We start from the raw sequence: 15,792 nt of genomic DNA, 5'->3' as shown, positions 1-15,792 counted from the left end.
TACATACTCTGGTTTCAGGCTGCCACTTTTCTTTAAAAAAAGATTGCTACATTGTATGCCTATTTGAGTTGCGGCTGACAGTGAAAAGCATCTAAAATACAATTGGCATGCTGACTGCAGAAATGTCCACCAGAGCTGTTGCCAGAGAATGTAATGTACGTTTATCTACCATAAACCGCCTTCAACGTCGTGTAGGGCAGGGTTCGGCGAGTAAAAGAAATGTGCCAAGTTTTTTGTAAAAATATATACATTTAATGTTTGGTCAAAAAAGACTACAATCACCAGGAATTTAGGAAAAAAATATTGTTTAATTTAGAAAATCTGTTCCCAAGTATTCCCATGAATAAAGGTCATGTCTCAAAGTAATCAAAGTATGAATGATCGGCTATGAAAAGCCAACTGACATTTACTCCTGAGGTGCTGACCTGTTGCATCCTCGACAACCACTGTGATTATTATTATTTGACCCTGTTGGTCATCTATGAACATTTGAACATCTTGGCCATGTTCTGTTATAATCTCCACCCGGCACAGCCAGAAGAGGACTGGCCACCACTCATAGCCTGGTTCCTCTCTAGGTTTCTTCCTAGGTTCTGGCCTTTCTAGAGAGTTTTTCCTAGCCACCGTGCTTCTACACCTGCATTGCTTGCTGTTTGGGGTTTAAATGCTGGGTTTCTGTACAGCACTTTGAGATATCAGCTGATGTAAGAAGGGCTTTATAAATCAATTTGATTTGATGAAATTATGATTGCTTTCAAATACAACATCTTTTGGGGTTAAGTTGTGGTCAATTTTCACTTTATAAATTATTATCATTTTGTTCCGGCCCCCAATGATCCGCCTGTACAGGGTCCAACATGTAGCTGTAGCGCCCCCTGGCTGTGGAGTTGTAGTAACAGCAGGAACTCTTCAGGCATGGCGTGCATGAAGTGACTTGGACCAACACTGTCATAGTAATGATGGGGCAAAGTATTTTGGGATAGATCCAGAGGGAAGGGCCAGAAGCCGTACAGATGAACCTGACAAAGAGAGATCTAGACTTAGAAACAAACAAACACACACACACTTGATCTCTTAAGGTAGTCGATCGCATCCGACTGATTGTGGTTTGCTGATGACTGTATAATCCGATGCGGGATGCATGCTGTCGTTGAGGCCGGTGCAGCCATGGTCATATGTCTTCTCTGTCACTTCGCCAGGCGACATTCAGTCTTTTTTTCCTGAGCCAACTGCACTCCTTGATGGCAGAGGCCGCACCAGGTGGAACGTTCCGCAGCAACAGTCCAGAGGGAGGCAAGGTTTATCCCACACTTCTTTAGTGAAGTCTTCAATTGGTCCTTTAGACGCTTTTTCTGACCACCTGCAGAACGACAGCCCAGTTGTACCTGTCCTTCACGTACTGAAGCTCAAGGACTCGTTCAGATTCACGCTTTGTGCTAGCTGCTACTAGAGTCCCAGTGTTGCTTCAGAAATAACAGAAGCACGGTGTATATGATCTTCAAAACAACATCTGTTCATGGTCTTTATGGACCTCTCCTAAGCAGAGGTCTAGACATAGGTGGGCCTGGGTGGACACAAACCCACCCACTGGGGAGCCAGGCCCTGCCAGGCTCATCCAATCAAATTGAGCGAAAAACAAAAAAGAATACATTATTATTACAAAAATACTCCTCAGTCAAAATTTCTGCAAGCCCACCCACAAAGGAATTTCTGGCTACGCCCCTGCTCCAAAGCCTTGAGAAAAGTAGACTGAACACCTTTTGGAAGGTCTTTCTGCAGCATGGCTACCCTGGGAAATGTGTGAACATCCTGTGTCAGTTCAATGAGGGGGTGACGGTCAGGGTAACAATTAGCGGTCAGGAGTCTGAACCTTTTGGAGTAGGCACTGGTGTGAGGCAAGTGCCTACTCCAAAAGGTAGGAGTAGAGCTGGTCCTATGTCTTAATCCTTTGTGTCCCAACACTGCTGGCACATGGACATGGAAACGTAGAGTGGGGTGACCCTAGACTTCAGATTGGACAGAAACATCTTCTGAGGCAACACACACACATACTAACACCTGTTCACAGATCTCCAGAGCGGTGCTGGCCAGCATCAGACCAGTAGAGAGCCGTGGGGCTCGTTGCCCTCGACGACGCCAGAACCTGCCCAGCTCAAACAGGTAGTCTGGGTGGAAGAACACCACTTCCTGTTGGGCGCGGGCCTTACGGAGGGCATGGTACACCTGGGACAGAACAAAGACTGATTAATGACATAACTCTCTACTCTCCTCCCCCCCAGGATCAAAATGTTAGTTATCCATTTTGTCATTCTTAAAAAGTCTACCCAAGCCCAGCCCTTGCAACTGATAAAAAAACTGACCGGTACATAGTATTGTGTCCTGTCGGGCCCGTGCCGGGTCGCAGGCCTCTACCTAGTCTCATCTCATGGTAGCAGCTCACCTTGAAGCAGGGGCTAGTCCCAAAAGCAAAGGAGAAGGCTGGGAGAAGTAGATGGGCATGACCGTAGACTGACAGGGCTTCCGCCAGGGGTCCAGGGTTCCGCTGGAGGTCAGGGTACCTGAGTACAGGTGAGTTAGGAGATGGGGAAGGGGAGGAGTGAGGAGACGTGTGAGGGGAGGGGTTAGGAGACATGGGAGGAGTTAGGAGACAGGTGTGAAGTGGAGTTAGGATACAGGTTGAGGGGAGGAGTTAGGAGACAAGTGAGGGGAGGAGTTAGGAGACAGGTGAGGGGAGGAGTTATGAGACAGGTGAGAGGCAGGGTCGATGTTAGTGGCAGTTGAACAAATGTCTAGAATCGACTTGATGACAAAAATCTATTTGAGTTTGTGAAATCATGTTCAAGGCAGAGACAGGTGAGAATTCATCATATATATATAGAGTATGTACAGTATCAGTCAAAAGTTTGGACACACCTACTCATTCAAGGGTTTTTCTTTAATTTTACTATTTTCTACACAGCTCAAATAAGCAAAGAGAAATGAAAGTCCATCATTACTTTAAGATATGAAGTTCAGTCAGTACAGAACATTTCAAGAACTTTGAAAGTTTCTTCAAGTGCAGTCGAAAACACCACGATGAAACTAGCTCTCATGAGGACCGCCAAAGGAAAGGAAGACCCAGAGTTACCACTGCAGAGGATAAGTTCATTAGAGTTACCAGCCTCAGAAATTGCAGCCCAAATAAATGCTTCACAGAGTTCAAGTAACAGACACATCTCAACATCAACTGTTCAGAGGAGACTGCGTGAATCAGGCCTTCATGGTTGAATTGCTGCAAAGAAACCACTACTAAAGGACACCAATAATAAGAAGAGACTTGCTTGGGCCAAGAAACACAAGCAATGGACATTAGACTGGTGGAAATCTGTCCTTTGGTCTGATAAGTCCAAATTAGATTCTAAAACCTTTTCTAAATTAAATAATGATGCCTATAAGCTAGATAAAGAACACATAAATATTGTTTCTCACACAAACTTCCCTTATTTACATATTATTTATCTTTGGGTTTAGGCCACCCTCTTTCAACAACATTTCTGAGTTTTCACAATTTCCCGGGAGTCACCAAGTCTGACACAAGGGAAAGCAGCTCCTTCCCCTCTCAAAGGTAAGCTAACTGCATCCTGTGTTGCTTGGCGACATCTCCTCGAAGTTGTAACAGCTCAGCCGTTTGCCAACGATCTACACAAAATACTCTGTAATGTCAAAGTGGAAGAAAAATTGGAAAATTTTATTTACAATTAATGGAAAATTAAACGCTAATATATTAGATAAGTATTAAACCCCCTGAGTCAATATAAGTTAGAAACACCTTTGGCAGCAATGACATCAAATTAAATTGTATTGGTAGCATACACATATTTAGCAGATGTTATTGCAGGTGTAGCGAAATTGTGTTCCTAGCTCCAACAGTGCAGTAGTATCTAACAATTCACAACAGACACAATTTAAAAGCAATATATAAATATTAGGATGAGCAATGTCAGAGTGGCATTGACTAGAATACAGTAAAATACAGTATATTAAATTAGTAAAACAGTATGTAAACATTATTAAAAAGTGACCAGTGATTCCATGTCTATTTCCAGAGAGCAGCAGCCTGTAAGGTGCAGGGTTGAGTAACCGGGTGGTAGCCGGCTAGTGACAGTGACTAAGTTCAGGGCAGGGTACTGGGTGGAGGCCGGCTAGTGATAGCTATTTAACAGTCTGATGTCCTTGAGACAGAAGCTGTTTTTCAGTCTCTCGGTCCCAGCTTTGATGCACATGTACTGACCTCGCCTTATGGATGATAGCGGGGTGAACAGGCTTAGGCTCGGGTGGTTTATGTCCTTGATGATCTATTTGGCCTTCCTGTGACATCGGGTGCTGTATCTGTCCTGGAGGGCAGGTAGTCTGACCAGGTTATGCGTTGGGCAGACCCACCACCCTCTGGAGAGCTGTGCAGTTACGGGTGGTGCAGTTGCCATACCAGGCGGTGATACAACCCAACAGGATGCTCTCAATGGTGCATCTCTAAAAGTTTGAGAGTCTTAGGGGCGAAGCCGAATTCCTTCAACCTCCTGACATTGAAGAGGTGCTGTTGTAAGTGATGTGTACGCTGAGGAACTTGAACCACTTCTCCCCTGCGGTCCCGTATTTTTATTCTATACAAGCTTCCTTCTTTTCACTCAGTCAATTAGGTTAGTATTGTGGAGTAACTACAATGTTGTTGATACATCCACAGTTTTCTCCTATCACAGCCATTAAACTGTAACGTTTTTAAAGTCACCATTGGCCCCTGAGCTGTGTCCTTCCTGTCCGGCAACTGAGTTAGGAAGGACACCTTTATCTTTGTAGTGTAATTAAAAACTTCATCATGCTCATAGAGATATTCAATGTCAGTTTTTTTACTTTTATTTTTTACTTATCTACCAATGGGTTCTCTATTGCACATAGAGTGAGTCCATGCAACTTATTATGTGACTTAAGGACATTTTTACTCCTGAACTTATTTAGTCTTGCCATAACAAAGAGGTTGAATACCTATTGACTCAAGACATTTCAGCTTTTCATTTTTTATCACTTTGTAAAAATGTTGAAATACATAATTCTGCTTTGACATTATGGAGATATTGTGTAGGCCAGTGACAAACAAATTTAAAGTTAATCCATTTTAAATTCAGGCTGTAACACAACTACATTTGGAAAAAGTTAATGTGTAAAACAAACCAATGCCTTGTGTAACAGTATAACTTTAGTCCGTCCAGCCATTTCACATCGGTTACACTGGCTTGAAAACAAAAATCTAAACAAATAATCCATAGTATGTAACACTTGCATATATATTTACAACTAAAAAGAAAATGCGACACATCACTTTATCTAGCTAGCAAGATAGCGATTTACAGTAGTTAATGTAACTAGCTATGTACTACCTTTTCAACAGATCGGTTTTGAGTCCCTTACCTAGCTAGCAAGCTCTCTCCAATTTGTCAACGCAAATACAAGGTTTACTTTCAACACTCGTCTTGGCCCAGACTCTATCGTTTACCCTTTTTGCCTGTTGGCTCTCCAACGTTCCCTGTTTCTTTGGGTTAGATGGGGTCCGAGCTGCCTGGGACAGGTTGTGTGCTACCCGTCCTTGCTATATTGTCATCAACGTCCCATTCATATCCATTTGAATCTGTCTGAGCTGGCACCGCCTCCGAAAACATGTCATTGTGTCAAATCTGGCATGAAAATCCAAACCGACAGGGAAATCGAATACAGAGGTTTTCAGGCAGGCTGGAGGCGCAATATTGTTACTGTTGAATCACATTGGATGACAACTAGAGATTTTAAACAGAAAAAAAAGACAAAATATGACATATTGCCTCTTTAACCATTCTTTGTGGATTTTGATTAGTGCTTGGGGTTATTGTTTTGCTGGAAGATCCATTTGTGCCTAAGTTTCAGCCTCCTGGCAGAGGCAACCAGGGGCCTGTTGCACAAAAGTAGAATTAAGACATCCGGGATAAATGACTCAGCTGAGCTCAATGAAGCCAAAACATGTGCGTCCAGGCTTAATTGGTTGCACAAAGACCAAGCCAGGATGAGCAGACACGGATTCATTAAGCCAGGTGAAACCAATCCTGGATAGGTGCGCGCTCACGGCTCACTCAAATAGACCCCGCCACAGATCACAGATTAACTGATTTACCATGGCAACTAGAGCCGCGTACTTTTCCCCGTCGGAAGCACAAATCCTCATGGAGGCATACGAGGAGGTAAAAGATATAATTAAGAAGAAAGGCAACACCGCCACAGTGATAAAGCAAAGAGAAAAAGCGTGGCAAAGTATTGCAGACCGCCTGAATGCGTAAGTAGTGCACAATTACACACTCACCGCTCCGCTGAAACATCACAATTACAATTCAAATATTTAATTCACATCTCCAAAAATGCAGTTGTACTGTAATTATGAAACGGTTAAATTTTTAATTGAAATGCACTGCAGATATGAGTGAAATTGTGTAAAGTAACTCCATCACACTGTATAAAGCTATGATAAATTTTTGGATATTTTTACTGAAAACAAGACAAAAATACCAAGTAATTTTTTGCAGTGTGACTCCATTGAATGTGTGTGTGTGTGTGTAGATTAAACATGAACGGGCCAAAACGGACATGGCAGCAGGTCAAAATCAAATACAAGAACATTCTGCAGAATGGTATGGTCCCTGACTAATATTTAACAAAGCACAAGCATATATTGTACCCAGAAGGTGCCTGCTCACACATTGTCTGTACTGTTTTAGCAGTGAAAAAGAATACCCACAGACAAGGCACGGGTGGTGGGTCACCAAAGGCTGACCTTACCCCAGCAGAGGACATGGCCTTGGAGCTAAATAAAGGCAGGCCCGTCTTAGAGGGGATCCCTGGGGGGAAAGAGACGAGCATAGGTTCCTCCCAAGATGCCACCCGCTTCATTCAAGGTATGTCCTTCCATCTCTACATGGGATACAACCACATTCATATTGAATCAATTTGGACTGTCTGACTTTGGTTTACCTATTGCCTTGCAGTGTCTGGCAGCACTGTGTTCCTGTTAGAGCCACCAGCACAAGCACCAGACGATGCTGATCCAGTGAGTACTCCATCAAAGGCATACTGTAGGCCTGGCATGTCTTGTCTACTAGCTTCAATATGAATCCGATTAAATGTGATAGGGTGAAGGCCCCAGTGCAGCAGCAACAGCACATGATGGAGACGATGATGAGGAGGAGACCATCTCTCTGGATTCCAGAAGGCATGAGGTATCATGTTAAGACTGTGAAAGTACTATTTACTCTACAATGGTGAGGAGTCCTCATCAAAATCAAAAAATCGAATTTCTTTTACAGGACCCAGATGCTATACAGTGGGAAAACCAGCCTGGCAACATAGTGCGTATTAATAAAAGGACACCACATCCTGCCAAATTCCAGCTGCGCTAATTGTATTGTGTTCACAGAGCTCACAAGCTATCAGAAAGTTGTATGGCAACCACCTCCGGCGCCAAATAGAACTGGCAGACATAGACATTCAGTACAAGAAGAAAAAGATGGAAAATCTTGCACTGGAGTCCGAAATAAAAAAGAGGACAATTAGGAAACTGGACCTTGAAATAAAAAAACTTGAGAGGGAGGTGAGATATGCCTTCAATGTACACTGTATGCTAACTGTAACACAAATGTATTATTCATTATTTTTCTTTCCTCCCCCAGCTCCATGAAGATGACACAGCTCAAAATAAAAATTAGGTATATTCTCGTAAAGTCAAGTGAGCCATGACATATGAGCTCTTATTGTGAGCACACAGGACGGTGGCATCTTTCTAAGGTTTTTTAAATTTTCCCAGCAATCAGTACAACCAAGTCATCGTTATAAGGCATCGCCCTCTTTTGCCCACCCCCCCAGCACCAGGTGTGGCCACTAGCCTATATGAAGGCCCAAAATTGTGTGTTCCTTTCTGCTCTGACAATGGCATGCCCATTCGTGCGAGATGTGGTGGATGAAGAAGCACTTGTGCTGAGGAGAGCCTTCAGGCGAGAAAGGGTCTTCAGGGACCGGTTGGACCCACTGGCCTTCCCTGATGACCATCTATATGAAAGATACAGGTTTTCTGCAGATGGCATCAGGTATCTATGCAGACTACTGGGTTCCAGGATTAAGCACCGCACTGCACGGAGCCATGCACTGAGTGTGGAGCAAATGGTTTGTGTGGCCTTGCGCTTTTTTGCTAGTGGAGCCTTCCTGTACTCAGTGGGGGATGCAGAACAGCTGAACAAGGCCACAATTTGCCGCACAATAAGGAGTGTGTGTCTGGCTATCAAAGCATTAGCAGATGTCTTCATCTCCTTCCCTGGCCACAGAAGACTCTGTGACATCAAAGAGGAGTTCTATAGGATTGCAGGTAAGAGGATCTACAAATTACAGGACAACTGTTAACACATAGTAGGATACTCATTACTTTGTGTGACAGGTTTCCCCAATGTCATTGGTGCAGTGGACTGCACACACATAAGGATAAAAGCCCCCTCAGGTGCCCATGAGGCCGATTTTGTGAATAGGAAATCCTTTCACAGCATTAATGTTCAGGTGAACATAACTTTTTGATATTGTCCATTGACGAACACTCTGCATTGCCAGTGATGTGCATTGATTGGTGTAATATTCCTCATCTTATGATTTCAGATGGTCTGCAATGCTGACTGTGTGATCAGCAATGTTGTGGCAAAATGGCCTGGCTCAGTCCATGACTCCAGAATCTTTCGGGCCTCTGAAATCTATCAGTGCCTATCACAAGGTAAGCCACACAACCCCTATTTATAACCATCATGGCTGTGTCAAGAATATCACTGTGTTTATGAGGTAGTAATGATGAGATTTTGTGTTGACAGGTGAATTCTCTGGTGTGTTGCTGGGAGACAGGGGGTATGGCTGCCAGCCTTTTCTCCTGACACCTTTCACAGACCCCCAGGAAGCACAGCAGGCCTACAACCATGCCCATGCCAGGACCAGGGCCAGAGTTGAAATGACCTTTGGCCTCCTGAAGGCACGCTTTCACTGCCTTCACAAATTAAGGGTCAGCCCTGTTAGGGCATGTGATATTACTGTGGCTTGTGCTGTCCTCCACAATGTGGCCTGCCTGAGGAAGGAGAGGGCCCCCAGAGTGCCACCAGCCATGGACTGGGACAATCCGGCAATCTTCCCTGATGACGACAGTGGTCGGCTGCTGAGGGACCAATATGTGTTGAATTATTTTAGTTAGTATGTGTGCTTTCAATTTTGGTTAAATATGTCCTGCGGTGGCAGAGGAATTTGGGTTTTTTTGGGTTCGTTTTTTGACGAATTTGGCCTCTTATGATGTTTGTGCGGTATACTGTGTGTAATACAAGGCTGCAGGGAGGCTACTGCATCCATTCATTTGTCTGTTCAGTTGATGTGTATGGATTTGTCCTGCATTTATTTTAGTGTGCAGACATGCAGGGTGTGTTATATACAGACCTTTGAATGTGTATGTATCATTTTGTATAATATGCTTGGATTCTGTGCTTTCCATCTTGTAGAGTCACTGTGACTTCAGTTTCGAAAGGAGCTGATGGTTTACCTGCTTTGTTTTGTCCTTATTCAATAAAGGAACATAATGTTACACATTGTGTTTTTATATTCATATGGAATGTGTATTTGTTTATATGACAGAGTACTAGGGCCACACTGAAGAAAAAGGATAAAGTCATAAATTTATGAGGCTGGTTCTTTCTGCAGAAAAGCTACATATTGTTTTTACAGTTTTGATACTTATGACAATGTGATACTTAATATTCTGGCACATCAGCATGTCTTTGTTTATGAAACCATACTGAAGTACAATTTCACGAAATGCCCCACATCTGTCATTTTAACAACTGTCCTCCTTTAAAACAACTGGTTACAATATTATGACTTGTGTTTTTTTCCCCTCTGTGGCCCTAATATTCTATCATTTTATATATAGCCTTATAGTCTATGGGAAACTGTAAATTATCTAATGATAGCAACATCATCTAAAAATCATTTTTTATCCAAAATCATTGAAATTAATGATCACAAACGTTTAAATAATAACAGTGGGTCTAGTTATATGTGATAACAATGTATAGTGAGCAGTGAAATAACTATTGGTTTCCATTTGTGGTGACTGCTGACTGACATTAGGGATGAGATTAAATAGATCCTGGAATTTAGCCTGGTCTGGAGCAGGCTAGCTCCACAGAATAAATCTCCATGGTAATTTATACCATAACATATCCTCCTGCCCCCTATCCATCTTTAGTGCAACCGGATTACGGATCAATTGAGCCAGGATCACCAAGATATCCTGGCTTAATCCCTTATCCTAGTTTTGTGCAACAGGCCCCAGGTGTTTGGCTAAAATGTCCTGATACTTGGTAGAGTTAATGATGCCGTTGACCCTAACAAGGGCCCCAGGACCAGTGGAATCAAAATAGGCCCATAACATCAAAGATCCACCACTGTATTTTACTCTAGGTATGAGCTACTTTTCTGTGTAGGCTTCTTTTTCATGTCATCTGACCATACTGTAGCACTGACTGGTTTTTGATAAACGGCATCGGCACTATGATTGGAACCGGTGCTTCGGTCAGATGACATGAAAATAGAGCTCTTTGTCTGTATCTGATCATGTGTATTGATAGAGTATATACCCTTTAATGATCTGGGTAGGATTGGCTGTTATGAGGTCCGTCTTCACTCCCACGTCATAACTCTTGTTGATAGGAGCCAGGTTAAACCTAACAACAACAACAATAACAATCACACAACATTACAAACAACTACGATCACACAACATTCACACAAGATTAGAAACAGCAATGTAAATGACAACATTCACACAGCATGACATCAACATTCACACAGCATGACATCAACATTCACATTACATTATTTAACCATACACGACCTAACAACATTCACACAACATTGTTAAAAAAATTTTTTTTTTTTTTTTATCCGTTATTTTACCAGGTAAGTTGACTGAGAACACGTTCTCATTTACAGCAACGACCTGGGGAATAGGTACAGGGGAAAGGAGGGTGATGAATGAGCCAATTGTAAACTGGGGATTATTAGGTAACCGTGAATGGTTTGAGGGCCAGATTGGGAATTTTAGCCAGGACACCGGGGTTAACACCCCTACTCTTACGATAAGTGCCACGGGATCTTTAATGACCTCAGAGAGTCATTACAAATAATAACTGAAAAGAGCGCCATGTACAAATTGGTGATGGACTCAGAAAGAGGTAGTGGTTTCGATAGGAAGAAATAACTTTCAAACAACATTATAAACAACAATATTCACACAACATTCCCAGAATATCCACACAACGTTCACACAAGATTATAAACAACAACAGTCACACATCACATCAACTTTGAACACTACACAACAGAACTACATTGCTATAGATTACTACCAATAATGGATTGATTGATTGATTGATGGAGAATGTTGTTACTTATACCTAATGACATAGTCAGCATTGTCTATTTCCGCTCCACAGCTGCTGTTCTGCAGGATTCCTCCACTTCCCACCACGGCACAACGACTCAACGAACCTTTACTCCAGGGTACGGTCTATATATACACACACACACACCATGCTAGTAAACCACGCTCGTGTGATGAATTTTTCTGAGAAATGTAAGACTTGCGCACACACACACACCTGAGGCAGCATCTCCCATAGTGCTTGGTCCACCTTTCTCTTCATCCTCTCTACCTCGTAGGTCAGACTCTGGTTCTGATTGGTGTTCTGTCTGGTCACCATCAGCCTATCAGACGCGTTACAGCATGACCACAACTCTGTCCTGGGGTGGGGGGGCATTATGTTTGTTTGAGATAAACGTAAGACTGAGCAAGGTGTGTGTGTATGTGTGTCTCACCTGTGTAGTTCTCTGTGTGTGAGGTTGAGTCTCCAAGGACAGTCCATCAGCTCTCTCACCTCCTGAGAGAACAATCCAATGTCTACTCTGACACACACACACACACACACACACACACACACACACACACACCAGCCAGGTCACTCCAGATCCAATGCAATGTTTGATGTTCGTCCAGATCGCCACGATGTCAGGAGATGCCTTCAATACCGATCACTAGCTGCAATGGTGAGCTCAATTACCATCAAGTAGTCTTGCAGCAATGCGGATGACGGATGCTCATTTTAAAAATAATTTGTATTCCCTAACCCAAACCTTAGCCCTGATCTTAAGTTAAGGCATTAATTCAGATTGGTTAACTGTTAAAACACAACCTTTGGACAAACGTGGACAAACGTGTCAAACTATGAGATCTTGTTACACACAGACACACGACTCATAGATGGAGAACTTGTTGGATCAGGATGGATTGTCTGGTTCATCTGATCAGAACTATATGTACTAGCATGAAACATAGTAAGAGCAAGTCAGGTGAGGGAGAAACTACACCTCTCTCTCACTCGATTAGCTGACATCATGGTGTGAGCTAATGGGGATCCTAATAAAATTCTAAACTCTACCTACTGTTTCATAGTAGTCATGGTCACCAGTTTCTCTCTCAGTCTCTTGCACTGCAAACTCTTGTGGACAGAGTCCAGGAACTCATCTCTGCAACACACACATGCACGCATGCAAACACACATTTATCAAGACTCTAATGAACATTCAACCATTTTAGCACCAAAAACCGTCCCAGCACAGAGGGTTCATTGTAATGGCTGGAATGGAATGAATGGAACCCAGTCAAACATGTAGTTTCCATATGTTTGATACGATCCATATTTTCCATTCCAGCCATTACAATGAGCCCCTCCTCCTATAACTCCTCCCACCAGCCTCCACTGATGAGTATGTTTTTTCGTCAAGAACGCATACTGGAAGAGAGTCCTCTGATGGCTGCTAAACCAAATAATGTTTTATAGTCAGATAACGGGTCACCTTACAGATCACCTGACTTGGAAGCCATCTTAGTTCAGGAAGTTGTATCAATCTGGGCAAAAAGTTCTGAATCTTGTCATTTTTTATACTTTATCATTGTTAATGGTTACATTGAAGAATTCTAAACAATTTGTTTGTTCATTTTGTTAACAGATTAGTGATCAACAGAGACCACATACACAAACTTTAAATAATTGATTTGAATCCACAAATCACATTACATTCCAGAAGGTTTTAAACATTTTGAAGGTTGTTGTATGCATGGACACTTAAGCATACAGAAAGCACCTTCTCCAAACAGCTAGGGTACCCATAACAGCTGAAACAGAGCAGTATCTAGCCAATTGCTTTGCTTTAGTCTTTGGCAGGCCTGCAATCTGGAGGCCATATAACGTAAGCCTATGTACATGGCCGAGACTGCCAAATGTGACTCGATTCAGGAAACTAGGCGTATGTCATGCGTCACTACTTCACAGGAGAGCCATTTCAACGTAAATGCGTTTTTTTTGGCAGAAATGCATTCTGGAACATGTGAACTTTCATGGCATACAAGTTTGCTATTAAGGCACATCTGTAAATATGAATAAAATTGTTAAATTACGAACCTAGTTGGTTAAGCCACAGAAGAAGAAAAAACAGCCTTCCCACTAGCCATGATTGGTTGAGATAATGAGTGGGCTGGACATGCCGAAAGATGAGTTCAGATTGGTCTGCCATGTAGCTCGCTTCTGTCTATTTAAGCTGGTCAGTATGTGTAGGTAATCCTGTCCGGCGTGGCATTTTTAAAATATATATCATGTAGTAGAACTGCATAAGTGTTGCTCCACTTTCTGGAGGACTGAGTTTTGAAATCAGTGCAATTAGATTATGATAGCTAAGGAGATGGAGAAAACACCTGTCTCCGGATTACATCTTCAAACTAAGGGCAACCATGGCATCCGTGACAGAGATGGAGAATAGCCTAATGTTAGCTAGCTAACATTGAACCTGGTTGGTTAGTTACCTGCAGATTCATGCAGGGTAGTAACGTCATGAGTTGGGATTATGGTTCATTGTTTAGCTAGCTAGCTACATGTTTTAACAAAAGACTCCATGCAATTAATCATTTCAATAGAATGTTAATGATGTCACTTTGACAACTGTTGATAGACATAGCTGGTAAATTTGCTCTGGTTATCTACTCCAATTTCAGAGAACTCTCGTCTGAGTGTGCCAGAGCGCAGAATAACTGATGAATTTACGAACTCTCAACACCCGTTGAATATGGCTGGTGTCAGTAAACGTTGCCAAAAAAACGTAAATTGTTGCCAGCAGCACAGTTTCAGTCACCAACGCTCGGGAATACATAAAAACAGCCTAACCAGCTCTGCTAGGGCGAGTAAAATGGTCAGACTGAGCTGTTCTCTCATTTGTGTCTGGAAGTAGCAAGCAAGCTAGCCAATGTTAGCCAGTTAGCTTGGGAGCTTGACTGCTGTTGTTAGGATCAACCCTTAAAGAGATGGGTGGGGCTAAAGCTTAAGAGGGTGTGAACGATGCAGAATGGGTGTAGACAAAGAAGAGCTCTCCAGTAGGTGTACCAAAAATTCAAAGGCCATTTTCGCAACTTTCAAATCAGAATAACTTTCCCATTGTTCCTCAACTGTAGTGTATGATATACAATTTTCTAGTTTACTTTTATCCAATGTAAAAAACACAATTTCAAATTTTGCTACATAAGACCGAATTGAGCCGGTCGGTCACAAATCAGTGCTCCTAGCTTGCACATATATCAGAGCAATGGTGGCCCGTCCATTAGGGTGTTAGGGGCGGTGCCCCACTTGTGATTGGTCAAAAAAAGTAAAAAATATAAATATGTAAAAATATATATATTTTCATATTGAGTGTACAAACATTAAGGACACCTTCCTAATATTTAGTTGGATTTCACAGGTGACATCAGTAAGGGATCATAGACTGACCAGGTGAATCCAGGTGTAAGCTATGTCATGGAAAGAGCCGGTGTTGCTAATGTTTTGTACACTCAGTGTATATTATATAATTCAAGGATTATGATTAAAATGTCCATAAAAGTGTGGTTAATTTGTGTACATTTTATGGTTTCAAAACAAGCTGTTCATTTCATGGATTGATGGCACTAAAGAGCAAATCGCAATGAACAGTCCATTCGTAGCTTGGGCCCTGAACCAGACATCCATATCTATCAACAGTCAAAGGACAGAGGGATACACTAGCTGGAACCTTCTCGCCCCCCATGGCTCTGTGCCGAAATCGCAAGAATGTTCCGTAAACACCGGCCCGAGAGGCTTATATGAAACCCAAATAAAAAGGTAGGGAATTTGTAATCTGCTACAGAATCACACAGTGTTCACAGAACGCCATCAATACAATACAACAGTGAATAATCAGTGTGTCTTCAGTTATTGTATCTCCAGTCTGGCATTAATCATTATCAACAGATAAGACAATAATCCATAACAGTCAGCTTCAAGCCTAGTGACCATGAACCCGCACCTTGAGAGTCACAAACAGAACACTGGAAATGATGTGTATTACAGAAAGTCAAAAAACGCTGAACATTGTGTTGATCACTCGAAACTAAATCACTCTTAAATATCCCCATTACACACACGCACATACACAGTATTACAAACGTACCTTTGGTGTTGGTAGTAGTCTATGAGCGTAATAGACAGGAGAGTTCCGGAGCAGAGGAGAAAGAATAGAACCAGGTAACACATTGTTACAACAGGTCACAGACTGAATGACAGCATGACAACTACACTGTTGGTCTATCAGGGAGGGAGTCTGAGT

General features: G+C 42.4%; 2 protein-coding genes across 8 annotated transcripts; one reads left to right on the top strand and one right to left on the bottom strand.

Moving 5' to 3' along the window:
- Nucleotides 1-294: 294 nt before the first annotated feature.
- Nucleotides 295-15,768, bottom strand: LOC139554784 (alpha-2,8-sialyltransferase 8E-like). The gene is made up of 9 exons (XM_071367924.1): nucleotides 15,637-15,768; nucleotides 12,568-12,651; nucleotides 11,944-12,030; nucleotides 11,727-11,868; nucleotides 11,523-11,635; nucleotides 10,704-10,790; nucleotides 2,441-2,558; nucleotides 2,059-2,223; nucleotides 295-1,019 (listed from the first exon to the last, which is right to left on the bottom strand). The coding sequence occupies exons 1-9, from the start codon at nucleotides 15,717-15,719 to the stop codon at nucleotides 813-815; spliced, it is 1,086 nt and encodes a 361-aa protein (XP_071224025.1). The 5' UTR covers nucleotides 15,720-15,768; the 3' UTR covers nucleotides 295-812.
- LOC139554785 (putative nuclease HARBI1) lies at nucleotides 5,953-9,936 on the top strand. Of its 7 annotated transcripts, none has more exons than XM_071367931.1 (9): nucleotides 5,953-6,334; nucleotides 6,616-6,686; nucleotides 6,774-6,950; nucleotides 7,041-7,102; nucleotides 7,185-7,271; nucleotides 7,359-7,400; nucleotides 7,469-8,410; nucleotides 8,692-8,803; nucleotides 8,898-9,936. In XM_071367931.1, exons 1-7 carry the CDS (start codon nucleotides 6,177-6,179, stop codon nucleotides 7,727-7,729), a joined length of 858 nt encoding a protein of 285 aa, XP_071224032.1. In that variant the 5' UTR covers nucleotides 5,953-6,176; the 3' UTR covers nucleotides 7,730-8,410; nucleotides 8,692-8,803; nucleotides 8,898-9,936. The 7 variants fall into 7 exon arrangements, with proteins under 7 accessions (XP_071224032.1, XP_071224031.1, XP_071224030.1 ...); XM_071367930.1 differs by having other exon boundaries at nucleotides 7,469-8,595; XM_071367929.1 differs by adding an exon at nucleotides 8,480-8,595 and having other exon boundaries at nucleotides 5,953-6,686.
- Nucleotides 15,769-15,792: the final 24 nt, after the last annotated feature.

This window comes from Salvelinus alpinus, chromosome 26 (assembly GCF_045679555.1).
Source record: "Salvelinus alpinus chromosome 26, SLU_Salpinus.1, whole genome shotgun sequence".
In the NCBI taxonomy this organism is placed as follows: domain Eukaryota; kingdom Metazoa; phylum Chordata; class Actinopteri; order Salmoniformes; family Salmonidae; genus Salvelinus; species Salvelinus alpinus.
The sequence above is the reverse complement of the archived record's forward strand: the minus strand, read 5'-3'. Positions and strand labels throughout refer to the sequence as shown.

Bases quoted from the DNA above. Each gene is read 5' to 3' on its own strand.
- LOC139554785 (XM_071367927.1), top strand. From the start codon at position 7,939: ATGAAGGCCCAAAATTGTGTGTTCCTTTCTGCTCTGACAATGGCATGC. The intron at 8,596-8,691 runs GTGAACATAACT...TTATGATTTCAG, and splicing joins TTCACAGCATTAATGTTCAG to ATGGTCTGCAATGCTGACTG. The intron at 8,804-8,897 runs GTAAGCCACACA...TTGTGTTGACAG, and splicing joins CTATCAGTGCCTATCACAAG to GTGAATTCTCTGGTGTGTTG.
- LOC139554784 (XM_071367924.1), bottom strand. From the start codon at position 15,719: ATGTGTTACCTGGTTCTATTCTTTCTCCTCTGCTCCGGAACTCTCCTG. The intron at 12,031-12,567 runs GTAGGTAGAGTT...TGTGTGTGTCAG, and splicing joins ACCATGACTACTATGAAACA to AGTAGACATTGGATTGTTCT. The intron at 10,791-11,522 runs GTATAAGTAACA...TGTTGTTGTTAG, and splicing joins AATGCTGACTATGTCATTAG to GTTTAACCTGGCTCCTATCA.